The sequence below is a fragment of the Oncorhynchus kisutch genome, linkage group LG14 (genome assembly GCF_002021735.2).
Source record: "Oncorhynchus kisutch isolate 150728-3 linkage group LG14, Okis_V2, whole genome shotgun sequence".
In the NCBI taxonomy this organism is placed as follows: domain Eukaryota; kingdom Metazoa; phylum Chordata; class Actinopteri; order Salmoniformes; family Salmonidae; genus Oncorhynchus; species Oncorhynchus kisutch.
In genome coordinates this window covers 45,862,968-45,890,863 of record NC_034187.2, presented here as the reverse complement: position 1 = coordinate 45,890,863, position 27,896 = coordinate 45,862,968, and the positions used below count along the sequence as shown (strand labels likewise).

The following is a 27,896-nucleotide window of genomic DNA, read 5'->3' as shown; positions in this document are numbered from 1 at the left end:
GGGGTGGGTGAGAAGAAGGAAGAAAGTCCGGATAAAACACTGACAGATATACTGTATTAGACGTTGTTACTGAACCTACCTGTGTAGATAACTAATTAACTAAATGATACCTCACATTATCATAATTCAAATGTTCCTCCCAAACCTCAAGTTAACATCAACAAATGTTTAAACAGTTTAAGATACATGTCACAGATTAGCATTCAACATTTAATCCTACAGTACAAACTTGAAAATGTGAAAAGATGACCAGCAGCGTCAGTAACGTCACTCACAGGCAGGCTTGACCACGTCGTGCGAGCGCGTCCCGGCCACCTCGCGGCCGTCCCGGTCCACACACCAACAGTAGCTGCTGTCGCCGTAGCACTGGATGGGGTTGAACTGCCCCTGGGGGTCGCACTGGGGCAGGTAGTGGTTGGGCCCGGGCAGGCCCCCGTAGTGGTCCACCAGGCTGGCCCGCCAACGCTCGCACACCGTCTCTGGCCGCTGGGTGGGGGGCACAACCGCTGAGGGAGCGAGGGGGGCAGAGGGAGATGGCACATGGGTCATATACGTAGGAGAAACTCTATTTTTTTCCTGAATTAATTAAATTTATTTGACTAATCCCAAATAGATGGTTTATAGATGTTCAGTAAGTGTTCAACTAACTAACTACTACAAACCCTAACCTTAACCTAAACTTAACTCTAACTCTTACCCTGATCTTAACCCTTTCCCTAACGTTAAACCTAACTGTAACCCTGGCAAGCAGTTGCATATCAACAGAGTTGCAGTTGATAGTTTGCTGATAGTGCGAGCATCTATGGATCATCTTTAGGGGACTAGCCAAATAAAGTGTAACTGAAAGTAATTAGTTCTGTCGTCCTGCACCAAGGGTCCCGTGTGGCTCAGTTGGGAGAGCAAGGCGCTTGCAACCCCATGGTTGTGGATTCGATTCCCACGGGGGACCAGTACGAAAAAAGCCTGAAAATGTATGAACTCACTACTACTCAATGACTAAAATGTCAATCATCACATCAGGACACTAATTGATCATTGAATTATGACCAAAGCTTCAAAGTATGTGGATGGTTCGTACACTCTTCTTTCACAGGGTCCTTTCTATGACTAAGTAAGCTGTCAACACTTGCAGTGAATCTGACTGCATGCACAGTCAACAGTTCCACTTCAAAATAAACACCCTGACAACAAAAAGCAAACTAATAAGAAACACAGACTAAGGTTTGACGCAATGTGAGCTCTAAAGACTATGGGCTCGGTTCAATCAGATCCGCTTTAGCCAAGCGTTTTATTTTTGACAGTGTGAAGGTGGGACATCTCGATTAAGATGATAGAAATCTTCATTATTTTCTTTAATGATTTTTCAATTTGAGCATAATGATTTCTATATATTCTACACTTTCTCGTTCTGAACTTCTAACGTCTGTGGCTTAGTGACAATGATCGCAAGAGCAGCTGCTCACCAACGCAGTTCCACCTCCGACACGCCAAATCATCTGCTATGTGGGTGTCTGCTATCACCAGTTAATGCTTGATCTTATTAAATCTAGGGCTACGCTTGTCCATGTATGCTGTATGACTAACCTACCTAGCTCACTTTGTGAAAAGTCAGTCTGAAGACGAGACAATATTATAAACAACTCTGGTCAGGAATGTGTAAATAGCCAGAGTTAAGTGTCGTGCTTCATAAGTAATGCAGACATTTACATTGTGAAACGCTATTATGACTCAGGTAGAAATCCCCCATTGCCTTTTTAAGGGCCGTCCAAATGCTGTGGACTCTGTGACTCTTTAGTTGTATTACGGGTAGTAGATAAGCGCTCCAGCTGATAGTGATGAGAAGTGAGCTGACCCCGCAAGCGTTTACAGGTCTGGGACAGGAGAAGGTGAAGGGGGAGGGGGCCGTGTAAGGGCAAGAAATCAAATCAATCCTCCTGGTCACGTTCCTGTCTCTCCTCTACTACATGTACACACATACTCACAAACACAGACACAAACACTCAGTCTCGTTCACATATGCATGCACGTGCACATACACACTCCAGCGTGGTATGTCCGACCCCTTACACACTCATCAGTCTCTTTCACACACATGCACACCTGTACGCATGCACGCACACACACTCACCCCCTCCCCTGTCACCTACCCACTTGTATACATTCTTACAGATTTCCAAGTGTTTATTTTATCAAATCCACCTTGATAACATGCTTTCAGGTGCACTTAAAACATACCACTTTAGGTTAAAGTACATTTTTTTGTTATCTCTGAAACTGTTAAAAAAAACATGACCGAATGTTCAATTCTTTCCAACTCAAGACTCCTACACGGGATATTTTTTTGTGACGTGGGAGAGAAGAGCACACATTGGGCACAGTGTAGAAGAAGCAGTGGTTTGGCAGGAAAACCATGGGCGAACCACATCACTGGCCTACCTCCTCCCCCTAACAATATAGACTTGACAGCATGATTTGGCACCATTTACTAGATTCAAATGAAAGTGATTACTCATACGCAATGAGGAGCTGAGCTGGTGCTTTACAGGGCGTAACACATTATTGGTGCCTAAACTTTTAACGATTCCATTTTGTTTAGCTGTATTAGATAGCAACAGTGCCTGCTGCTGGCTTTAATTCTAAACCTTAAGAAAATCTCTTATGTGTGTCTAAGCTGGCCACATGAGGCAGATTGCATTGCAGCATGAACCTCTAGGTGGGTGTGTGTGTGGTCTTGCAATTGGTAGTGTTTATGCATGTGTATTAGTGTATACAGGTGTGTTGTGTGTACGTCAAATGTATGCACAACACATGTGAACTCATCTCACCTGGTTCATCACAGTTAGGTTGCGAAGTACCGGGTGGTTTCCTGGTCCCTGCCCTCTCCTGCCCCCTGCTGTCCACACACCAGCAGTGTCCTGTAGCACCATGGCACTGCAGGGCTCTGTATTGACCCTGCTCATCACACTGAGGTACAAAGGCCCCGTCAACATTCCCCTCAGGACTAGTTGTCTGCAGACTGTCTCTCTGGTGTTCACAATGAGTCTTGGGCCTCTCAGGGTGATCTGTAGAGGCAGGTACGGGGTTATTAGGCACATGCGATCTTAATGACGTCATTGTCTGGTGGATATTGTTTTTCTGGTTGACACAATGTCATTTAACTAGATTACAACCAACTAGACGCTTATGTCCAGGTAAAAATGGCTATTTCATGACAACATCAAGACATCTTTTGGTTGTTATTACCAGATTACAACCAGTATACAACCTGACCATGACATCATAAAAGTCGTCATAAGGACTTTATTGTAACCAGTTTTTCCCACTGGTTATAGTTAGTTATTCTGAACAAACAAGTACCCTTTACAGACAATATTACAGAGACAACATGGATACTGTTACTGTTATTATCCGTAATGTGTTTAACATTAAACTCACCTGGTTCATCACAGTTAGGCTGGCCAGTGCCGGGTCCTTTCCTGGTCCCTGCCCTCTCCTGCCCCCTGCTGTCCACACACCAGCAGTGTCCTGTAGAACCGTGGCACTGCAGGGCTCTGTATTGACCCTGCTCATCGCACTCAGGCACAAAGACCCCCGGGATAGGGTACCCCTCAGGACTGGTCGTCTGGACACTGTCTTTATGCTGCTCACAGTGAGTCTTGGGCCTCTCAGGACGATCTGTAGAGACAGGTAAGGGGTATTTTTTATTTATTTTTATTTTTTTATACTAAATTTGTATCTCCACATGCAATTCGTAACAAAAGTAATGCTGGAATAACCTATTTTTTTCCCGACTGGTCATGGCAAATAACTGTCAGTCTCACGGCAATCGACCATTAATCAACATAAACACATTTAACATCTCCTGGTTTCTAAAAAGTCGAATACATCCATTATTTATTTTAGACAGGTCTAAAGAAGCATGATATGAAGAAAATGTAGTCTATTTCAGAAGAAAAGAATAGCATACTCTGAGTTGTCCTTATGTTATGTCCTGATGTAGCTATGCCAAATGGCTGTGGGCTACACTAGTTAATTTAGCAGACAAGATTTACTTATAATTCAGTGGCATTATTTTATATTATTTTATAGTATGAAGAATACAATCGAACAAAGCTGAATAAAATATAAATATGTTCTCCAAAAGATTTGTGTGATTGCGCACATTCTGTGTTGAGCGGTTAACAAAGAAATGCTTAATTTAGAGTTATAAACGTAACTTTAGTTGTTCTACAAACATTGGGCTATATGTTTTGATTTTTAAAACATTGTAACATGCTGACCACACCGATGGCGTCGCGTGCGCAAGCGTTGCAAAATAAATGTACACATACTGTATTCAGTATTCAATCACTGCACCCACACTGCTCGCGTGCGTCAACGACCGTCTGCGTAGTCAGGCGCTAAAATAGGACTTGGTTCTATTTGTGATGCTTGACGCACTGCAAGTCCCACCTCTCCCATCTCCTCATTGGTTTTTAGGAGCATTTACCCACGTGGGTGATTGAAAGATGATCTGAGGTCCACAATCCAGCCCAGTTGGTGGTGGTAATGCACTTTAAAGTTGGTTGCGAACCGCCATATATAGTCCAAAGAAGAAGAAGCATACAGTAGGAGAGATTACTAGAAACAAACTCGGTTTACCCTCTTATCTGTGGATTAATTGTCAGAGTAGAGGAACTTGTGCATTTCAGGTAAAATAACAACCCAATGTTTATATCCTAGGACAAATTAGCTAGCAACTGCAAGTTATCTGGCTAAATTGCCATAAATGTTTGATGCTTTTCAACCTGTCCCCAAATTAATAAAGTTGGTTCAGTGTTTGTTTTTATACTTCAACCTGTGAGTCTTGATCACGTCTGGTGTGGGTGGACAAAATCAACAAGCGTGCGATGGCGCATGTGGACGAGTGGTCTGGTCAGCATGTAAGGCAGCATAATGAAACTCTAATGATGATTTGAAAAAAGTTGCTTGAAAGGCATGAGCTCAGCTTTGTTTTTTGCGAAGGCTGTACTCCAAAAGTCTCAATCACAATTTGACAAGCACTTGAAAATGCCTTGAATTTAATGGCGACATCCATGCCTTCTGCGGTCCTGATTACTGCATTGTGCTGAGCAATCCGAAGCGCCTCTCACTCACATGTCTCTCCGTCACATGATCGGGTCTTTCTCACAGGCTACAAGTGAAGACAGACACATCGGGGACGCAACTGCCCGCGTTCTTATCCAATTCCGAGGTACATATTGAAGATATTGGAAGAACTGTCCCCATTTACTATTCATCAGCCAACTCAAGATGAGTAGGCCTGACAAACAGAAAAAGCACTAGCCTATGTCAATCGACTATCCCCCGTAGTACAAAAGTTGGCCTATTCTGTGCGAGAAATAAATATTCCAAACATAGTCTGGGACAGTTATGGGGTGCAATAAATCCCAAATTAATACAACCATTAAAAAGGTTTTCACGCAATGTGGCTGACGCAACAGATCAGAAAGTTTAGCTTTTTATGGTGAAAATTATTGTAAGGTTCTGCTTTTCTTTTCTTAGTCAACCATGTGGTCTTTTTCTTTGTGATCTTGAACGTAGCCCTGTTTCTTTGTGTTCTGGAACGTAGCCCTGTCTTTCATTTTTGTTCATTGATTTCACCTGTGTTCGTTTCTCACCTGGTCTCATCAGTTCCCTATTTAGTTCAGTTCTTTCTGTTTGTATGGTTGTGAGGTATTTTTTGTTTTTGACTGCCTACCAGTTTGACCATTGTCTGTGACCACGATTCCTGACTTCTGTGAAGGCTTAATAAACATCTGCCACGCTCTGCTCATGAATCTTCACCTTTTTCTCCCTGTGTATTCATTACAATTATCTTCCCAAAACTTGAAACTCATGCGCTGCTTATGTATGCCAGTTATGCTATAAACCCCTTGTAAAGCGGATTAATGTGCTTACATTTAAATTAAGAAGTTATTTGGCCACTTTAGTTGTGATAGAAACCTTATCAAAACATATAGGCCTATCTGTCCTCGTGCTCCTATAGGATCAAGAGAGATGCTTAAGTGTTTTAGTACTATATCTCTTGATACAATGGTGAAAATAATCATGGCATCTAAACCTTCAAGCTGCATACTGGACCCTATTCCAACTAAACTACTGAAAGAGCTGCTTCCTGTGCTAGGCCCTCCTATGTTGAACATAATAAACGTCTCTCTATCCACCGGAAGTGTAACAAACTCACTAAAAGTGGCAGTAATAAAGCCTCTCTTGAAAAAGCCAAACCTTGACCCAGAAAATATAAAAAACTATCGGCCTATATCGAATCTTCCATTCCTCTCAAAAATTTTAGAAAAGGCCGTTGCGCAGCAACTCACTGCATTCCTGAAGACAAACAATGTATATGAAATGCTTCAGTCTGGTTTTAGACCCCATCATAGCACTGAGACTGCACTTGTGAAGGTGGTAAATTACCTTTTAATGGCATCAGACCGAGGCTCTGCATCTGTCCTCGAGCTCCTAGACCTTAGTGCTGCTTTTGATACCATCGATCACCACATTCTTTTGGAGAGATTGGAAACCCAAATTGGTCTACACGGACAAGTTCTGGCCTGGTTTAGATCTTATCTGTCAGAAATATATCAGTTTGTCTCTGTGAGTGGTTTGTCCTCTGACAAATCAACTGTACATTTCGGTGTTCCTCAAGGTTCCGTTTTAGGACCACTATTGTTTTCACTATATATTTTACCTCTTGGGGATGTCATTCGAAAACATAATGTTAACTTTCACTGCTATGCGGATGACACACAGCTGTACATTTCAATGAAACATGGTGAAGCCCCAAAATTGCCCTCGCCAAGAAGCATGTGTTTCAGACATAAGGAAGTGGATGGCTGCAAACTTTCTACTTTTAAATTCGGACAAAACAGAGATGCTTGTTCTAGGTCCCAAGAAACAAAGAGATCTTCTGTTGAATCTGACAATTAATCTTAATGGTTGTACAGTCGTCTCATAAAACTGTGAAGGACCTCGGCGTTACTCTGGACCCTGATCTCTCTTTTGAAGAACATATCAAGACCATTTCAAGGACAGCTTTTTTCCATCTACGTAACATTGCAAAAATCTGAAACTTTCTGCCCAAAAATGATGCAGAAAAATTCATCCATGCTTTTGTCACTTCTAGGTTAGACTACTGCAATGCTCTACTTTCCGGCTACCCGGATAAAGCACTAAATAAACTCCAGTTAGTGCTAAATATGGCTGCTAGAATCCTGACTAGAACCAAAAAATTTGATCATATTACTCCAGTGCTAGCCTCCCTACACTGGCTTCCTGTCAAAGCAAGGGCTGATTTCAAGGTTTTACTGCTAACCTACAAAGCATTGCATGGGCTTGCTCCTACCTATCTCTCTGATTTGGTCCTGCCGTACATACCTACACGTACCCTACGGTCACAAGACGCAGGCCTCCTAATTGTCCCTAGAATTTCTAAGCAAACAGCTGGAGGCAGGGCTTTCTCCTATAGAGCTCAATTTTTATGGAACCGTCTGCCTACCCATGTCAGAGACGCAAACTCGGTCTCAACCTTTAAGTCTTCACTGAAGACTCATCTCTTTAGTGGGTCATATGATTGAGTGTAGTCTGGCCCAGGAGTGGGAAGGTGAACGGAAAGGCTCTGGAGCAACGACTTACAACGGCTTACTGGGGCTCTCTCATGCCGTCCCTGGAAGGGGTGCGTCACCTGAGTGGGTTGATTCACTGATGTGGTCATCCTGTCTGGGTTGGCGCCCCCCCTTGGGTTGTGCCATGGCAGAGATCTTTGTGGGCTATACTCAGCCTTGTCTCAGGATGGTAAGTTGGTGGTTGAAGATATCCCTCTAGTGGTGTGGGGCCTGTGCTTTGGCAAAGTGGGTGGGGTTATATCCTTCCTGTTTGGCCCTGTCCGGGGGTGTCCTTGGATGGGGCCACAGTGTCTCCTGACCCCTCCTGTCTCAGCCTCCAGTATTTATGCTGCAGTAGTTTATGTGTCGGGGGGCTAGGGTCAGTTTGTTATATCTGGAGTACTTCTCCTGTCCTATTCGGTGTCCTGTGCGAATTTAAGTGTACTTTCTCTAATTCTCTCTTTCTCTCTTTCTTTCTCTCTCTCGGAGGACCTGAGCCCTAGGACCATGCCCCAGGACTACCTGACATGATGACTCCTTGCTGTCCCCAGTCCACCGTGCTGCTGCTCCAGTTTCAACTGTTCTGCCTTATTATTATTCGACCATGCTGGTCATTTATGAACATTTGAACATCTTGGCCATGTTCTGTTATAATCTCCACCCAGCACAGCCAGAAGAGGACTGGCCACCCCACATAGCCTGGTTCCTCTCTAGGTTTCTTCCTAGGTTTTGGCCTTTCTAGGGAGTTTTTCCTAGCCACCGTGCTTCTACACCTGCATTGCTTGCTGTTTGGGGTTTTAGGCTGGGTTTCTGTACAGCACTTTGAGATATCAGCTGATGTACAAAGGGCTATATAAATACATTTGATTTGATTTGGATAGGCTACATGAGGTGTGTGACTATGATTCAACATAAAAAAGGCAGTTACTTATGCCGGGCATCATTAACAAGTGATAATATAGGCTAATATTGTCACCAATCACAATATTCTTGATTTAATCTTGTCTTTACATATACTAAATAATATGTGTGAAATTTAGAATGGACCATTATCATGCACCTGTCTCGAAACCGAGAAGCGGAAAAAAATAGATCTATGCACTTAAATAGCGAATGGAGGATGCTTTTCCTGTAGTTCATTTTCATGCCAGCCAGGTAGGCTAGACTCCTGTTGTAAAGATAAACAATATGCTTAATATTAGGAAAGTTGAGAAGTAAATATAAACTCAGCAAAAAAGAAAAGTCCTCTCACTGTCAACTGCGTTTATTTTCAGCAAACTGAACATGTGTAAATACTATTTGTATGAACACAAGATTCAACAACTGAGACAAACTGAACAGGTTCCACAGACATGTGACTAACAGAAATGGAATAATGTGTCCCTGAACAAAGGGGGGGGTCAAAATCAAAAGTAACAGTCAGTATCTGGTGTGGCCACCAGCTGCATTAAGTACTGCAGTGCATCTCCTCCTCATGGACTGCACCAGATTTGCCAGTTATTGCTGTGAGATGTTACCCCACTCTTCCACCAAGGCAACTGCAAGTTCCCGGACATCTGGGGGAAATGGCCCTAGCCCTCACCCTCTGACCCAACAGGTCCCATTCGTGCTCAATGGGATTGAGATCCGGGCTCTCTGTCATGCTAGAGGGTCATGTCAGGATGAGCCTGCAGGAAGGGTACCACATGAGGGAGGAGGATGTCTTCCCTGTAACGTACAGCGTTGAGATTGCCTGCAATGACAACAAGCTCAGTCCGATGATGCTGTGACACATCGCCCCAGACCATGACGGACCCTCTACCTCCAAATCGATCCCGCTCCAGAGTACAGGCCTCGGTGTAACGCTCATTCCATTGACAATAAACGCAAATCCGACCATCACCCCTGGTGAGACAAAACCGCGACTCGTCAGTGAAGAGCACTTTTTGCCAGTCCTGTCTGGTCCAGCGACGGTGGGTTTGTGCCCATAGGAGACGTTGTTGCCGGTGTTGTCTGGTGAGGACCTGCCTTACAACAGGCCTACAAGCCCTCAGTCCAGCCTCTTTCAGCCTATTGCGGACAGTCTGAGCACTGATGGAGGGATTGTGCATTCCTGGTGTAACTCGGGCAGTTGTTGTTACCATTGTTGTCACCACCGTCCCGCAGATGTGATGTTCGGATGTTCTGATCCGGTGCAGGTGTTGTTACACCTGGTCTGCCACTGCAAGGACAATCTGCTGTCCATCCTGTCTCCCTGTAGCACTGTCTTAGCCATCTCATAGTACAGACATTGCAATTGATTGCCCTGGCCACATCTGCAGTACTCATGCCTCATTGCAGCATGCCTAAGGCACCTTCACGCAGATGAGCAGGGACCCTGGGCATCTTTCTTTGGTGTTTTTCAGTAGAAAGCTCTCTTTAGTGTCCTAAGTTTTCATAACTGTCACCTTAATTGCCTACTTTCTGTAAGCTGTTAGTGTCTTAACGACTGTTCCACAGGTGCATGTTCATTAATTGTTTATGGATCGTTGAACAAGCATGGGAAACAGTGTTTAAACCCTTTACGATGAAGATCTGTGAAGGTATTTGGATTTTTACCAATTATCTTTGAAAGACAGGGTCCTTGCTAAGGTTAGTAGGCCTAGTCCAGTGGTCACCAACCTTTTCTGAGTCAAGATCACTTTCTGAGTCAAAATGCACACCGAGATCTACCAGTGATTTTTTTATTAACATGACTTAAAAAAATGTAAGCCTATGCAACAATAACCAATTAAAAACAGTACTGTAGCAATGAGGTTTCTGCAGTAAGCTATAGGCACAATATATTATCGCCGCGTACTGGCTTTGCTTGAATTTACCTGCCAATTCATTGTTGTTCAGGACATTTTTTAAATTATATTTCAAAATTTGAGGTTGGCTATATGATCACACCGGTAATAGATCCATTGTTGTAGATCCATTGATGCACAGCTGAGTGAGCATACTTTAAATAATTTGCTTTTTATTTTACTGGGCTGATGGTGCCTGCTACTGATGGTCAGTCTCAGCGGAGGGAGAGAGCAGCAGACTGAGGGTCCGTCTCTCAACATCCCTCAGCTCTCCCTTTCCTCCACTGACCAAAAAGGGACACAGTCTTCCAGCTGATGGCGAAAACTCGAGTCGCACCGCATTATTTCTGCCTCATGCACAAATTCATGTTGTTACTCCTATGAACAAAGAAAGTGAAATATTCCTTGACCCAAGCCGTTAATAATAACAACAACGCAAGCCTATAGCTACACTTACCTTCTCATTCATTACTGCCGCACTGCTTGTTTTAGCGTTGAGTGGAAATAGGAAGAATGCGTATTTAATGGCTTATAAATGTTTTGAATACAAAGTAGTGACCGTGCTGAGTAAGAACTTAAACATGAACTCACTCATAAAAACAGCAGCTCTTTGCTGTATTCGTTGACAGTCTCTCTCTAGTCATGGTTTTAAACGTTTTGAAATCTCACAGTATCAATTTTGCCGTAGCTTTCTTTTATGCCTGCTACGTTAATGCAGACTCGGTCATCAGAGCAATCTGATTGGCCAGCAATGGAATAGTGCACTTGATTTCCTCTCCAGGCTCACCGGGAATGCAGAGTTTGTACCTTCAGACACATTAAATGGCAACAGCTGAATTGGCTGCACCTACCACCAACAGCCGAGACTAATTTAAAAAAAATAGGAACACAAGGCTTTATCGTTGGGTTTTTTACAGAAATGTTTGGCGATCGACGAGAAATGTCCCAGTCGGTCTTCTCCCTGAATTTGCTGCATTGGTGTCAGTGTGGGATGCTACTCCTGTAAGGCCATCAAATGTGTGTCTGTGTGAAAGACGCATAAAAATGAGTGGAGGGGGTCATTAAAGTTACAACTCCTACCTGGTTCATCACAGTTAGGCTGGCTAGTGCCAGGTCCTTTCCTGGTCCCTGCTCTCTCCTGCCCCCTGCTGTCCACACACCAGCAATGTCCTGTAGAACCGTGGCACTGCAGGGCTCTGTATTGACCCTGCTCATCGCACTCAGGCACAAAGACCCCCGGGATAGGGTACCCCTCAGGACTGATCGTCTGGACACTGTCTTTATGCTGCTCACAATGAGTCTTGGCCCTCTCAGGAAGATCTGTAGAGACAGGTAAGGGGTTAAACTAGGGAACTGATCAACCCAATCATACATTGCTATTCGCCCAAACCTCCCCAGCTTCCCTTTCACCTAAATCCAGACAGCAGATGTTCCGAAAGGGCTGCAAAACCTGGACCCGTACAAATCAGCTGGGCTAGACAATCTGGACCCTCTCTTTCCAAAACAATCCGCCGCCATTGTTGCAAACCCTATTACCAGCCTGTTCAACCTCTTTCGTATCGTCCGAGATCCCTAAAGATTGGAAAGCTGCCACGGTCATCCCCCTCTTTAAAGGGGGTGACACCCTAGACCCAAACTGTTACAGACCTATATCCATCCTGCCCTGCCTATCTAAAGTCTTCGAAAGCCAAGTTAATAAACAGATCACTGACCATTTCGAATTCCACCGTACCTTCTCCACTGTGCAATCAGGCTTCCGAGCCGGTCACAGGTGCACCTCAGCCACGCTCAAGGTACTAAACGATATCATAACCGTCATCGATAAAAGACAGTACTGTGCAGCCGTCTTCATCGACATGGCCAAGGCTTTCGACTCTGTCAATCACCATATTCTTATCGGCAGACTCAATAGCCTTGGTTTTTCTAATGACTGCCTCGCCGGGTTCACCAACTACTTTGCAGACAGAGTTCAGTGTGTCAAATCGGAGGGCATGTTGTCCGGACCTCTGGCAGTCTCTATGGGGGTGCCACAGGGTTCAATTCTCAGGCCGACTCTTTTCTCTGTATATATCAATGATGTCGCACTTGCTATGGGCGATTCCCTGATCCACCTCTACCCAGATGACACCATTCTGTATACTTCTGGCCCTTCCTTGGACACTGTGCTAACTAACCTCCAAACGAGCTACAACACTCCTTCCGTGGCCTCCAACTGCTCTTAAACGCTAGTAAAACCAAATGCATGCTTTTCAACTGTTTGCTGCCCGCACCCGCCCACCCGACTAACATCACCATCTTGGACGGCTCCGACCAAGAATATGAGGACAACTATAAACACCTAGGTGTCTGGCTAGACTGTAAACTCTCCTTCCAGACTCATATTAAACATCCCCAATCAAAAATCAAATCTAGAATCTGCTTTCTATTTCGCAACAAAGCCTCCTTCAGTCAAGCCGCCAAACTTACCCTAGTAAAACTGACTATCCTGCCGATCCTCGACTTCGGCGATGTCATCTACAAAATAGCTTCCAACACTCTACTCAGCAAACTAGATGTAGTCTATCACACTGCCATCCGTTTTGTTACCAAATCCTGTATATCACCCACCACTGCGACCTGTATGCTCTAGTCGGCTGGCACTCGCTACATATTTGTCGCCAGACCCACTGGACCCAGGTCATCTATAGGTAAAGCTCCGCCTTATCTCGGTTCACGATAACAACACCCACCCGTAGCACACGTTCCAGCAGGTATATCTCACTGATCATCCCAAAAGCCAACACCTCTTTTGGCCGCCTTTCATTCCAGTTCTCTGCTGCCAGTGACTGGAACGAATTGCAAAAATCGCTGAAGTTGGAGACTTTTATTTCCCTCACCAACTTTAAACATCAACTGTCTGAGCAGCTAACCGATCTCTGCAGCTGTACATAGTCCATCTGTAAATAGCCCACCCAATCTACCTCATCCCCATACTGTTTTTATTTTATTTACATTTCTGCTCTTTTGCACACCAGTATCTCTACTTGCACATCATCATATGCTCATTTATCACTCCCGTGTTAATCTGCTAAATTGTAACTATTCGCTCCTATGGCCTACCTCCTCATGCCTTTTGCACACACTGTATATAGACTTTCTTTTTTCTACTGTGTCATTGATTTGTTTATTGTGTTATTGGCTTGTTTATTGTTTACTCCATATGTAACTCTGTGTTGTTGTCTGTGTCACACTGCTTTGCTTTATCTTGGCCAGGTCGCAGTTGCAAATGAGAACTTGTTCTCAGCTAGCCTACCTGGTGAAATTAAAGTGAAGTAAAAAAATACTAACTTGGGAAAACTAAATGTAAAAAAATGATCACATATGTCAAAGCAATAGATTATACCTTTCATTCTGGTAGTAAATGTCTATGCTCAACCCTTGAGTCAAGGTGTTTGCTTTATTATCGTTTATTACATGTGGTAGCATGCTAGGTATTGTCTTTGGTAGCTAGCCCAAAAGCTAGCACAGTTGCGTTAACTGGAGCTCGCCAACAAGTTAACTGGCTAGGTAAAATTTAAATGGGGATAGGGAGAACTTTTTACGTCGCCCAAATGGCAACTTAATTAGCTAGCTACTAAAGGATCGATAACTTGTGTTCAGCGACCAGTTAAAATCCAGTATTCCTTACCAAGCTTGCTAGCTTCAGTTAGCTTGTCAGCTAGCTACCGCTAGTAAATTTAGTAACATTCGTCTATGGGAAGGCTAGTGGAGATAGGGATTTGCAGTTTTTTGGCTTATGATTTTCCAGAAATCTACACACTATGAACCACAGTTAATTATAACAAAGCAAACGGGCTCAAGGAATATATTGAGCTTGAACATATGCCATTGGAAATTAAAGGTATACAGTACAGTCTAAAAAAATAGTTTTTACATATTTTGGTATTTTTTTAACATTTTACAATATGTGCATCTCCACATGCAATTCGTAACAAAAGTAATGCAGCAACAACCGATTTTGCGAGTGGCCATGGGACTGGTCAAAATCTACTATAGTGTATGGTCGATAGTACAACACCTAGCGACCTTGTCAACAGGTTTGGGACACTTAGTGTAATAACTTAGGTATTGGACTGACATGAGTTTGAGTCCCAGTCAGACTTCTCCCTGAATTTGCTGTATTTGCTGTACTGTCAGTGTGGGATGCTACTCCTGTAAGGCCATCAAAAGTTTGTCTGTGTGCAAGACACATAAAAATCAGCAGAGCGGGTCATTAAAGTTAAAACTCTTACCTGGTTCATCACAGTTAGGCTGGCCAGTACCGGGTGGTTTCCTGGTCCCTGCCCTCTCCTGTCCCATGTTGTCCACACACCAGCAGTGTCCTGTAGAACTGTGACACTGCAGTGCTCTGTACTGACCCTGCTCATCACACTGGGGTAAAAAACCCTCCACGATGGAGTACCCCTCAGGACTGGTTGTCTGGACACTGTCTCTGTGGTGTTCACATTGAGTCTTAGGCCTCTCAGTGTGATCTGTAGAGACAGGTAAAAGGTGCTCAGACACAAATGCACATACAGAGACACAATTCTCTTAGTTGTTGTGCCAACTTAAATACTTATAGTAAGTTGAATTTAAAATGTTTATGTGGCACTGATTCAACTCAATGAGGAGTCAAACCAACTCTATTTTTTAAAGTTATGATAACAAATTAACTTTCCCAGTGTGCTCTACTTAAAAAAAAAACTGTTTTTAATATCTGTGTTTATTCATGTACATTGAGTGATTGATTGATTAATCTTATGCTACACAAATATCAAATACATACATTTTTCTAAAGTAATCCAATCATTTAGTTTGAACTTTTGCATCTGTTAATGAAATGGTTGTTCCGGTTAAAATGGCTTGGGTCTCCTCCCACTGTTCCTAACCCTGGCAGTCATTATGAATGCAGGATGTGGGTGAATACAAATTTAAAAACTGTTGGATGTCTTAACTCTGGCTGGATTCCAATAGAAATTACATTTCACGGCCTCCCCAGTTGGCGCAGCGGTCTATGGCCTGGCAGTGCTTGAGGCGTCACTACAGATCCGGGTTTAATCGCGGGCTGTGTCGCAGTCAGCAGCAACCGGAAGACCCATGAGGCAACGCACAATTGGCCCAGCGTCGTCCGGGTTAGGGGAGAGTTTGGCCATCCGGGATGTCCATGTCGCATCGCGCACTAGCGACTCCTGTGGAAGGCCGGGCGCATGCACGCTGGCACGGTCGTTTCCTCCGACACATTGGTGCGCCTGGCTTCCGGGTTAAGAAAGCAGTGTGGCTTTCAGAGGATGCATGGCTCTTGACCTTCGCCTTTCCCAAGTCCGTACGGGAGTTGCAGCGATTGGGAAAAGAATGTAACTACCAATTGTAAATCACAAAATTGTGGAGAAAAAGGGGTAAAATAAAAAAAATTAAATTACAATTCACTTTGCAAGCCTGCATAATGTAGGGTAGGGTTGCAAAATTATGGCAATTTTCCAAGGTTTTACAGAAATCCCGGATGGAAAATTCCTGGAAATCCTTCAAACAGAATTTGTTTTTAAATCTGGGAAAATTAACAGAAATTTGCAACCATACTTGCAGACCTGATGTGGCCTGTAAATGATGAGTTTCAGGCCACTGTATTAGGGTAAAACTAGGCCTCATAATAGGGCCTTATGAGATAGCTAATGCACAGTTGTCGGAAGTTTACATACACTTAGGTTGGAGTCCTTAAAACTCATTTTTCAACCACTCCACAAATGTCTTGTTAACAAACTATAGTTTTGGCAAGTCGGTTAGGACATCGACTTTGTGCATGACACAAGTAATTTTTTGAACAATTGTTTACAGACATATTATTTCACTGATAATTCACTGTATCACAATTCCAGTGGGTCAGAAGTTTACATACACTAAGTTGACTGTGCCTTTAAACAGCTTGGAAAATGCCAGAAAATGATGTCATGGCTTTAGAAGCTCCTGATAGGCCAATTGACATAATTTGAGTCAATTGGAGTTGTACCTGTAGATGTATTTCAAGGCCTACCTTCAAACTCAGTGCCATGGGAAAATCATGGGAAAATCAAACGAAATCAGACAAGACCTCAGAAAAAAATGACCTCTTCAAGTCTGGTTCATCCTTGGGAGCAATTTCCAAATACCTGAAGGTATCACGTTCATCTGTACAAGCAATAGTACGCAAGTATATACACCATGGGACAACGCAGCCATCATACCGCTCAGGAAGGAGACGCGTTCTGTCTCCTAGAGATGAACGTACTTTGGTGCGAAAAGTGCAAATCAATCCCAGAACAACAGCAAAGGACCTTGGAAAGATGCTGGAGGAAACAGGTACAAAAGTATCTATAGCCACTGTAAAACTAGTCCTATATCGACATAACCTGAAAGGCCGCTCAGCAAGGAAGAAGCCACTGCTCCAAAACTGCCATAAAAAAGCCAGACTACATTTTGCAACTGCACATGGGGACAAAGATTGTACTTTTTGGAGAAATGTCTTCTGGTCTGATGAAACAAAAATAGAAATGTTTGGCAATAATGACCATCGTTTTGTTTGGAGAAAAAAGCTGGTGTCAGCATCATGTTGTGGGGGTGCATTGCTGCAGGAGGGACTGGTGCACTTCACAAAATAGATGGCATCATGTTTAGGAAAATTTGGATATATTGAAGCAACATCTCAAGACATCAGTCAGGAAGTTAAAGCTTGGCCGCAAATGGGTCTTCCAAATGAAGAAGGACCCCAAGCATACTTCCAAAGCTGTGGCAAAATGGCTTAAGGACAACAAAGTCAAGGTATTGGAGTGGCCATCACAAAGCCCTGACCTCAATCCTATAGAAAATGTGTGGGCAGAACTGAAAAAGCGTGTGCAAGCAAGGAGGCCTTACAAACCTGACTCAGTTACACCAGCTCTGTCAGGAGGAATGGGCCAAAATTCACCCAATTTATTCTGGGAAACTTGTGGAAGGCTACACGAAACATTTGACCCAAGTAAAACAATTTAAAGGCAATGCTACCAAACACTAATTGAGTGTATGTAAACTTCTGACCCACTGGGAATGTGATGAAAGAAATAAAAGCTGAAATAAATCTCTCTCTACTATTATTCTGACATTTCATATACTTAAAATAAAGTGGTGATCCTAACTGTTCTAAGACAGGGAATTTTTACTAGGATTAAATGTCAGGAATTGTGAAAACAAACGGAGTTTAAATGTATTTGGCTAAGGTGTATGTAAACTTCTGACTTTAATTATAATGATAACGAGTTTAATTATAATGATAACATTCGCCTAGGAACTCACTTGGTGGAGGCCAAAGGACTGAAAAGTAATGAGTTTAACAACCATGTCTCTGTCTCTAACAAATACAGTTATTGGGTGGTAACTATCCAATTAACTCTAAAAGGCAAGGCACACTGGGAAATTATATTGCAGGCATGCCTTAGTGGGGGCATTAATCAACATTTTCAAGTTGATACAACTTAAATGTGGACGACCTACAGGGTCACAGTGACTATCGGTTTGAGTAATAACTACAAAATCACTTAATGTAACTGTACTCAGATATATTTAGTGCAACAGTTTTTTGAAATGGAGTAATGACAACACATTGGGGTTTGCAGTGAGGGAATAGGGGAGAGAGGGCCGGGGACACTGCTGTCTTGGGCCGATCAACTACGTAAACGTGTCTCATGTCTCAATCGCTCTCTGCTCTCTCTGAGCTCTAGGCTAAAGCCAATACAGAGGAAGACAGCACGCTTCTGAACTTTTGCTATTTGAGTGTAGTTAACTAACAGCTGTGTGTTTACTGATTATATTTGAGTTAAGGCTAATTGATCCAATTAAGGTAATCAGTTTTCCAATTTTTTTTGTAAACTTAGTTACATTTGAGTAATGGTAAATTATCGTTTTTAAGTAAGGTGGATTTTTACTAAACTCAAGCCTTTCAAGTACTGCAACTTATACTTATTAAGTGACTGACTTAAAAAAAGATTGTCGTGTTCACTTCACCATATATATTTAATTTAACTAGTGTTTTTTATGTATAGAGAAATCATAAAGTCAGCTATTTAAGTTTCAGCTAAATAATTTTCGTTGAGGCAATCAGTTTTCTAAAATATTTGAGAAGCCAGAAGTTATCCAGTGTGGAAATCGGCCCGATATTGCTGTTTTCTTTGAGCATTGCTGTGTCTACTAAGTTGAAATCACCAATGAGCCATCGAAAGTGTAGATATAACATGGATTCCAGTAGGCAAAACCATCTGCCAAGAGAGAAACTCCTCGACCTTTTGAAAAACCTGTTTCTAGGGGGTGTCAACACTTAACTGGTGTTTCGTTGACACGGAGACCTCTCACTCTCCCTGACAGCTTTGTGGATGAAAACCCCCATCTGATGAGTGGTCGCATCCACACTTCCCTCTCAGGGTCAAACAAAAAAAGTTGTATTTTTATTTTCCCCAAGTCCTTCAAAAGCTGTGTTGAATCTGTCGTGGCATATGGAAGTTTGTACCACTGGTATAGTATGTTTAATGAGGCAATTACTGCTTCTCTCAGAAAAATAAGCACTTACAGACAATGTGGACACATCTCAAGAGAGAGGGAGATCGTCGCTGGATTGTTTTAATATGCAGGACTATAATAGAAAGTATCTAGATGAATATGTCAACAGGTTTCGCCAAAGAGTAAATGTGACTAGTTTCAGGAAACTAGGCGTACATCGCGCGTCACTACTTCACAGGAGCGGCATTTGAACGTAAACTTTTTTTTAAATCAAAATGTGTTTTTTTGGCAGATATGCCTTCTGGAACATGTGAACTTTCATGTGCCTTAATAACAAACTTGTATGCCATCTGTAAATACGAATAGAATTGTTAAATTACGAGCCTAGTTGGTTTAGCCACGGAAAAAGACAGGAACCTACCCGCTAGCCATGATTGGCTGAGATAATTTGATCATCAAAATTTGATCATATGCCTCCCTACACTGGCTTCCTGTTAAGGCAAGGGCTGATTTCAAGGTTTTACTGCTAACCTACAAAGCATTACATGGGCTTTCTCCTACCTATCTCTCCGATTTGGTCCTGTCGTACATACCTACACGTACGCAAGACGCGGGCCTCCTAATTGTCCCTAGAATTTCTAAGCAAACAGCTGGAGGCAGGGCTTTCTCCTATAGAGCTCCATTTTTATGGAATGGTCTGCCTACCCATGTGAGAGACGCAGACTCAGTCTCAACCTTTAAGTCTGTACTAAAGACTCATCTCTTCAGTGGGTCGTATGATTGAGTGTAGTCTGGCCCAGGAGTGTGAAGGTGAATGGAAAGGCTCTGGAGCAACGAACCGCCCTTGCTGTCTCTGCCTGGCCGGTTCCCCTCTCTCCACTAAGATTCTCTGCCTCTAACCCTATTACAGGGGCTGAGTCACTGGCTTACCGGTGCTCTTCCATGCCGTCCCTAGGAGGGGTGCGTCACTTGAGTGGGTTGAGTCACTGACATGATCTTCCTGTCTGGGTTGGCGCCCCCCTTGGGTTGTGCTGTGGCGGAGATCTTTGTGGGCTATACTCGGCCTTGTCTCAGGATGGTAAGTTGGTGGTTGAAGATATCCCTCTAGTGGTGTGGGGGCTGTGCTTTGGCAAAGTGGGTGGGGTTATATCCTGCCTGTTTGGCCCTGTCCGGGGGTATCATCGGATGGGGCCACAGTGTCTCCTGACCCCTCCTGTCTAGCCTCCAGTATTTATGCTGCAGTAGTTTGTGTCGGGGGCTAGAGTCAGTCTGTTATATCTGGAGTACTTCTCCTGTCTTATCCGGTGTCCTGTGTGAATTTAAGTATGCTCTCTCTCTCTTTCTTTCTCTCTCTCGGAGGACCTGAGCCCTAGGACCATGCCTCAGGACTACTTGACATGATGACGCCGTGCTGCTGCTCCAGTTTCAACTGTTCTCCCTGCGGCTATGGAACCCTGACCTGTTCACAGGATGTGCTACCTGTCTCTCTAGAGACAGCAGGAGCAGTAGAGATACTCTCAATGATCGGCTATGAAAAGCCAACTGACATTTACTCCTGAGGTGCTGACTTGTTGCACTATCTACAACTACTGTGATTATTATTATTTGACCATGCTGGTCATTTATGAACATTTGAACATCTTGTCCATGTTCTGTTATAATCTCCACCTGGCACAGCCAGAAGAGAACTGGCCACCCCTCATAGCCTGGTTCCTCTCTAGGTTTTTTCCTAGGTTTTGGCCTTTCTAGGGAGTTTTTCCCAGCCACTGTGCTTCTACACCTGCATTGCTTGCTGTTTGGGGTTTTAGGCTGGGTTTCTGTACAGCACTTTGAGATATCAGCTGATGTAAGAAGGGCTATATAAATAGATTTGATTTGATGGGCTGGACATGCCGAAAGATGAATTTGGATTGGTCTGCCATGTTATGTCTATAACATGAGCTGGTCAGGATGTGTAAGTAATCCTTTCTAACGCAGCTTTAAAAAATATATATCACGTAGTAGAATTTCAAAAGTGTTTGTCTCCACTTTCTGGAGGACCGAGTTTTGAAATCAGTCGAATGCCCGGTGGAATTAGAATATGATAGCTAACGAAATGGAGAAAATTATGGCATTTGACTGCACATATGCAGAGGGAGTCAAAGAGAACACACAGAAGTCTGTTTTATAAAACACCTGTCTCTGGATTACATCTTCAAACTAAGGGCAACCATGGCATACGTGACAGAGAAGGAGAAGCGTCCATCCACAGGTAAGATAGTCTAGCTAGCTACATTTTCAGATATTATACATTTAATTTAGTCAGAAAGTCGTTTTCATTTCAAGTTAAAGCGTACTGTTAGCTAGCTAGCTAGCTAATGTTACATGTATGATCTGTGTAGTAATATTATTCGGATCTCAGAGCCATTTGTATCGCTAGTTATAGCCTAATGTTAGCTAGCTAGCGAACATTGAACCTGGTTGGTTAGCTACCTGCAGATTCATGCAGGGTAGTAACATTATGAGTTGGGATTATGGTTCATAGTTTATCTAGCTACATGTCTAAACAAAAGACTTCACTATGCAAGTAACCATTTTACTACACCTTCTGTGTATGTGTTTACCAGAGATGGTATTGTGAAGAACAAAATGACCTGCACCAAAGTGAAATTAGGATAAAACATTCGGTCAACGAGACAATGTCCAAGTTCTAATATTCTCCGGTAGAATGCCCTGCTTCTATTTTGTCACACTCACAACGGTAAACTATTTTCTAAAATTGGCTCGCCATTACCTTGTAAATAATGATCATGTTGTGAGTTTATTTTCCTGTAATAATGAATACAAATTTGCTAAAGTGAAGATGTCAGCTATATGATATGGTTATTATTTGAACTGGCAAGCGAGCTAAATGAGCATTAGCTAACAAGCTATGAATGAACCAAAACAATGTTTAGAAAGTTGCTTTTAGTTTCCTGGTTTGCTAGATTGTCATATACTAGATACATTTTTAAACGGATTAGTTTATTGGTGTTAAAATACACTACCTTTTTTGGACCACCAGGCTGCTGATATCATGCAGACTGTAGTTTTTGTGTTTATACTTTTTCATAACGACAATGACATGTTTGATGTTGGATGACAATAGAATGTTCATGATGTCACTGGGCCAACTGTCGATAGATGTAATATAAACCAGCCTTTCGTCTTGAAATCTTTGGTACATGGCCTCACATGTCAATCCTTAAAGAAATGGGTGGGGCTAAGTGGGGCTAAGGCTTAAGAGGGTGTGAACAATGCTGAATGAGTGTAGACAAATAAGAGCTCTCCAGTAGGTTTACAAAAACATTCAAGGGTCATTTTCTCAAAAGTGAGGCAGCAAGTTTATCAACTTTCAAAGCATGTTTACTTTCCCATTGTTCCTCAACTTTAGTGTATGATATAGCATTTTCTAACTCTGAGTCTCTACTTTTAACCAATGTAAAAAACACAATTTCAAATTTTGCTACATATACTTGAATTGAGACAGTCAGTCAGAAATATCGACAGTCAAAAGATGGGGGTCAGAAGAGTTTAGGTTTACCAAAAGACAAACTTGATGGGATAACGTAACAGTTTAACACAACAAACTGACAATAGATCATACTGGGGACGTAAGATCCAGATGAACATTGCTAAGAGCCTTTTTACACACAGCAAATCTGACATTGAAATAAGGCAGATCTTACTTCACATATTTCCTTAGTGTAAAAAGACCATACACTTCTTCTAGTCTCTACACATCACAGTGTTCCGCGCTTGATCATATCGCCTTTTTCCTCAGAGAAAAAATGTGAGGTTTTACACCAGAGAGAGGCTATTATCACTATTTTCAACTTTGTGTGAAATAGAAACATTTGCTCAACACCATTGAAAACATATATTTTTTAAGTGCTGTCTCTTTGAAAAGTGTTTTCAGTATGTATGTGCATGTGATATGCTGTGTCTGAGCAGGTCTCACCTGGTCTGTCGCAGTTGGTGGGGGGAGTTCTGGGCAAAGTCCTGGTCCCTGCTCTCTCCTGCCCCCTACTGTCCACACACCAGCAGTGTCCTGTGGAGCCGTGGCACTGCAGGGCTCTGTACTGACCCTGCTCATCACACTGGGGGACAAAGGCCCCCGGAGCAAGGCCTCCAGGAACAGGCCGAGGCCCTCGGGGAGACAGCCCACCCTGCAGGCTGTCTCTGTGCTGCTCACACTGTGTCTTAGGGCGCTCCGGATGCCCTGAGAACCAAGACACATGGCAAACAAGACCTGAGACAAGATTCAGTACAACTAGCCTAAGTCCCATATCTATGGTGACTCAAAGCTTGTTGGAAGACAGTGCCACTAACTACTAGTCCTAGTGCACATTTTAAGATTTTGAGACAGTGTGGCACAAAAGCTAATCTAGTTTGCTTTGAAGTCTAAGTTTAAATGAGCATCACCATTGCTAGGGACACACTGGAAGCCGTCTCCTTGGAAATCATATTGACACTGGCACTGGAAGGAGCCCAGAGTGTTGGAGCAGGTGGCCTGGGGATGGCAGGGCTGAGAGCGGCACTCGTCCAAGTCTGTGGCACAACAAGCATACTGTAGATTCAATCACCAAACATGAGAAATGAGGCCAAGTGGACAATATCATAGAACTGGGATCTGGTGGGAGGGGTCTTTCACCCACTATAGAGCCTTAACTTGAATGTCCCCTCTAGTGATTCTAGTTCTATGGCCAACATCAGGAGAGGAGAAAGGGATGAAGGGGTTAAATAAAAGGTGGTGTTAAGCGGTCTGTGTTAAGTGGCAAATTCCCTAACTTAGTAGCCAAGCTAGCCAGGCTTATAAACTGGTACATAACTACACATTTACTTGCCTTAATTTTCCTCCTCTACTGCTACAATAATGATAACTAAACTGAATTAACATTGAACCAATAGTAGTAATAATACATGGGACTCCCTTTTAATTTTGTGAGTAACCTGTGGTGCTTTGGCTGCCTCTTGTTTGCTAACTACCGTTGATCATTGTGATTTTTTGGCTTAATGGGATTTCTTGCTAATAGTTTGACCTTTTGTTGGCTGCTGAGTCTTGGTTGCCAAGTGTTAGCATTTATTTTTTACTAACTGCCAGTTTTAAAGCCCTGTTTTCCCTACGGATGCACCGCGACCTGGATATTGTGTGTCAGAGGGCCTACAAACATAGGGTCTTGTGCAGAAAATACATACACATCATGGATAAAGATATCGACATGATGTGCTTCACAGAAACCTGGCAGCAGCCAAATGACTTTATGGTGCTTAATCAAGCTACATCCCCCAGACTATGTGTAACTATAAAAACCTTGCTCTGTGGATCGGGGTGGGCGGCTTGCTGTTATCCATCATATAGACTTAAAGATTAAAGTCCTTCCAACAGGTATGCCTTTGCTATCGAGTTCCTGTCTCTCCTGGATTGTTTCAACATCACACAGCATGTGCAGTTTCCCCACCTACAACCACTTTGATTATTATTTGACCCTGATGGGAATCTATGAACATTTGAAGATCTAGAAGAACAATCTGTTCTTACTGGCCATGTACTCTTATAACACACTGCTCTCGGCCAGCTTTCTAATTGGATTTACACTACCATTCAAAAGTTTGGGCTCACTTAGAAATGTCCTTGTTTTTGAAAGAAAAGCACATTTTTTTTGTCCATTCAAATACCATCAAATTGATAAGAAATACAGTGTAGACATGGTTAATGTTGTAAATGACTATTGTAGCTGGAAACGGCAGATTTTTTATGGAATATCTACATAGGTGTACAGAGGCCCATTATCAGCAACCAAGTTTATAATTTTAAAAGGCTAATTGATCAATAGAAAACCACAGCTGAAAACGGTTGTTCTGATTAAAGAAGCAATAAAAAACTGGCCTTCTTTGGACTAGTTGAGTATCTAGAGCAGTGGTTCTCAACCCTGGTCCTGGGGACCCAAAGGGGGTGCACATTTTTGTTTTTGCCCTAGCACTACACACCTGATTCAAATCAACAACTCCTTCAGGCTTTGATGATATGAAACAAATGTGCACCCCTTTGGGTCACGAGGACCAGGGTTGAGAACCACTGATCAAGAGCATCAGCATTTGTGGGTTTGATTACAGGCTCAAAATGGCCAGAAACAAAGACCTTTTTTCTGAAACTCATCAGTCTGTTCTTGTTCTGAGAAATTACGGCTATTCCATGCAAGAAATTGCCAAGAAACTGAAGATCTCATACAACGCTGTGTACTACTCCCTTCACAGAACAGCGCAAACTGGCTCAACCAGAATAGAAAGAGGAGTGGGACACCCCAGTGCACAACTGAGCAAGAGGACAAGTACATTAGAGTGTTTAGTTTGAGAAACACCAGTCTCAACATCAACAGTGAAGAGGTGACTCCAGGGTGCTAGCCTTCTAGGCAGAGTTGCAAGGAAAAAGCCATATCTCAGACTGGCCAATAAAAATAAAAGATTAAGACGGGCAAAAGAACGCAGACACTGGACAGAGGAACCTAGAAGGCCAGAAGGCCTAGAAGGCCAGAATCCCGTCTTCACTGTTGAAGTTGAGACTGGTGTTTGGCAGGTACTATTTATTGACGCTGCCAGTTGAAGACTTGTGAAGTGTCTGTTTCTCAAACTAGACACTAATGCACTTGTCCTCTTGCTCGGTTGTGCACCGGGGCCTCCCACTCCTCTTTATATTCTGATTGGAGCCATTTCCACCTCTGGAACATCTCCTGACTCCGACCACCTCACGGACCCAGTAGCGAAGCCCCTCATACATGCCTTTGTCACATAATATCTGGACCACTGCAATGGAATCCTATTCAAGTTGTCCAGCAAAGCCTTGGAGAGGCTCCAGTACATCCAGAACTCCACTGCCAGGGTCCTCACACACACAAACCCAGAACTCCACCCCCACTCTGCACCACCTTCATTGGCTCCCGGTCAACTTCCGCATCACATTCAAGATCCTACTCCTCACCTACAAGGCCCTCCATGGCCTTGCCCCCTCATACCTCTCCGACCTCCTCCACACAAACATCCTCTCCAGCTGTCTCCGCTCCTCTGACTCTGGACTACTCACCATCCCAAAAATAAGACTGTACACCACAGGGGACTGGGCATTTAGCGCAGCTTCCCCTAAACTCTGGAACTATCTCCCCCAGCCACCACACAATTCTGACTTTATCGCCACTTTCAAAAACAGACTTAACTCGGCTCTAGCAAAGCTAAGTGTCTTTTCAATTTGAACTTGTTCAATTTCTTGTTATGTTTTTTCTCTCTTTAAATCCAATATATTATTATTATTTAAATGAATCAATGCTGTTGATTTCCTAGTCAACTGTAGGTGATAGTGTGGTTACAATGAATAATTTCCTCTGTAAAAATGAAGACAAGGACAAGATAGAGATCTTATCTGGGGAATGTACTGTGCAAGCTTAATATTTAAGGGGTTGCAGGCAGCAATGGTGAATTGAAAGCAACACCCAGATAGTCTGCTGTTCAGTATAAGTTACAATAGTACAGATCAATCACCTATACAGGTACGTCCGTCAATGCCAAACTCGTAGCCACTCTGGCATTGGCAGCGATGGCTCCCTGGCAGGTTGACACAATGGGCGTTGGCACCGCACAGGCCAATGCCCTCAACGCACTCATCCACATCTGAGGGAGAAGAGGGAGAGAACAGAACTGTTATGCCTCAGTTATAGTGTCATCAGACCATTAGTTTGAGTAGATTCTCTGTCCGTTTCCACTGCTGAGACCAGACTTGGGTTCAGTGGTGTCATTAGGCCTGGTCTTCCGAGGCTTCAGCCCCGGATGTTTTTGATCAAACTCCAAACCTTTTTTATTATTTTTTTATTTTTTACATTTCAGATTAATATGAGTTTCCATAACCACACATCACTTGTCTTGTACAGTATTAAAAACATTATTTTACTGACACATTTTTATGACCAAAAGAAACAATACAATATGCTGTGCTAGGCAGTACCAGGTACTGCAAGAAGCCCCTGGAGTGACGTGGCGTGTGCTGTGATTGGTCGAGATTTCACAACACAATGGATCCCTCACATCCCTTGACCCCTCTTCCACCCTACAACACCAGTTAGTTTGCTCTGCTGAACAGTATACTCACTGCTGGTTCATGGTGCTATCATCGATAAAGATATTGACCTGATGTGCTTAACAGAAAACTGGCAGCAGCCAAATGACTTAACAGTGCTTAATCAAGCTAAACCACCAGGCTATGTGTAACTACAAAAACTTTGCCATCCTCTGTAATGTGCCTTTCCCCCTAACCAAGTTGCGGCAAAAACGGACCATTACACACAGGAACATAAAGTCTCTCAGAAACAGGCTTCAAACACACAACAGCCCTCATCCTTCTATCCTCTGCCGAGGAGCTCGTGTCTCACTGTGACACACTCCTCTCCCCCAGCCTTATAATAATTTATTGGATTTATACAGCGCTTTTCTACCAACTGAGGTACTCAAAGCACTTTACATAGTAGGGGGAAAATCATCTCATCCGCCACCAATGTGGAACACCCACCTAGATGATGCACAGCGACCATTTCTGTGCCGGAACACTCACCACACATCAGCTATCAGGTGGAGAGGTGAGGAGTTATATATGCCAACTTGGAATGAGGGGGATGATTTGGTGGCCATGATGAAATGGGGCCAGGTTGGGAATTTTGCTATGACACCGGGGTTAACAACTCTGCTTATACGATAAGTGCAATGGGATTTTTAATAAACACAGCGAGCTACATTCTTCCCCTGGGCCAGATCTTCTGCCGCTATGGTCTCAACTTCCACTGCTATGCGGATGACACCCAGATTTACATCCACACCAAACCCACTTCTCATCTCCAGGATATAAAACACTGGATGACATCTAATCTAC

General features: G+C 43.2%; 1 protein-coding gene across 3 annotated transcripts in view; it reads right to left on the bottom strand.

Annotated features, from left to right (window-relative positions):
- The window catches only part of nid2a (nidogen 2a (osteonidogen)), a 99,785-nt gene that overhangs the window by 11,432 nt on the left and 60,457 nt on the right, over positions 1–27,896 (bottom strand). For 2 of the 3 annotated variants that reach the window (XM_020500804.2, XM_020500805.1), the window contains exons 11-18: positions 26,519–26,647; positions 23,411–23,536; positions 22,947–23,207; positions 14,722–14,961; positions 11,531–11,770; positions 3,436–3,675; positions 2,826–3,062; positions 276–506 (exon numbers count right to left, since the gene is read on the bottom strand). In XM_020500804.2, coding sequence (XP_020356393.1) covers positions 276–506; positions 2,826–3,062; positions 3,436–3,675; positions 11,531–11,770; positions 14,722–14,961; positions 22,947–23,207; positions 23,411–23,536; positions 26,519–26,647 — 1,704 coding nt within the window. The remainder of the gene's footprint in view (positions 1–275; positions 507–2,825; positions 3,063–3,435; positions 3,676–11,530; positions 11,771–14,721; positions 14,962–22,946; positions 23,208–23,410; positions 23,537–26,518; positions 26,648–27,896) is intronic. The other variant, XM_020500806.2, reaches the window with a different exon arrangement.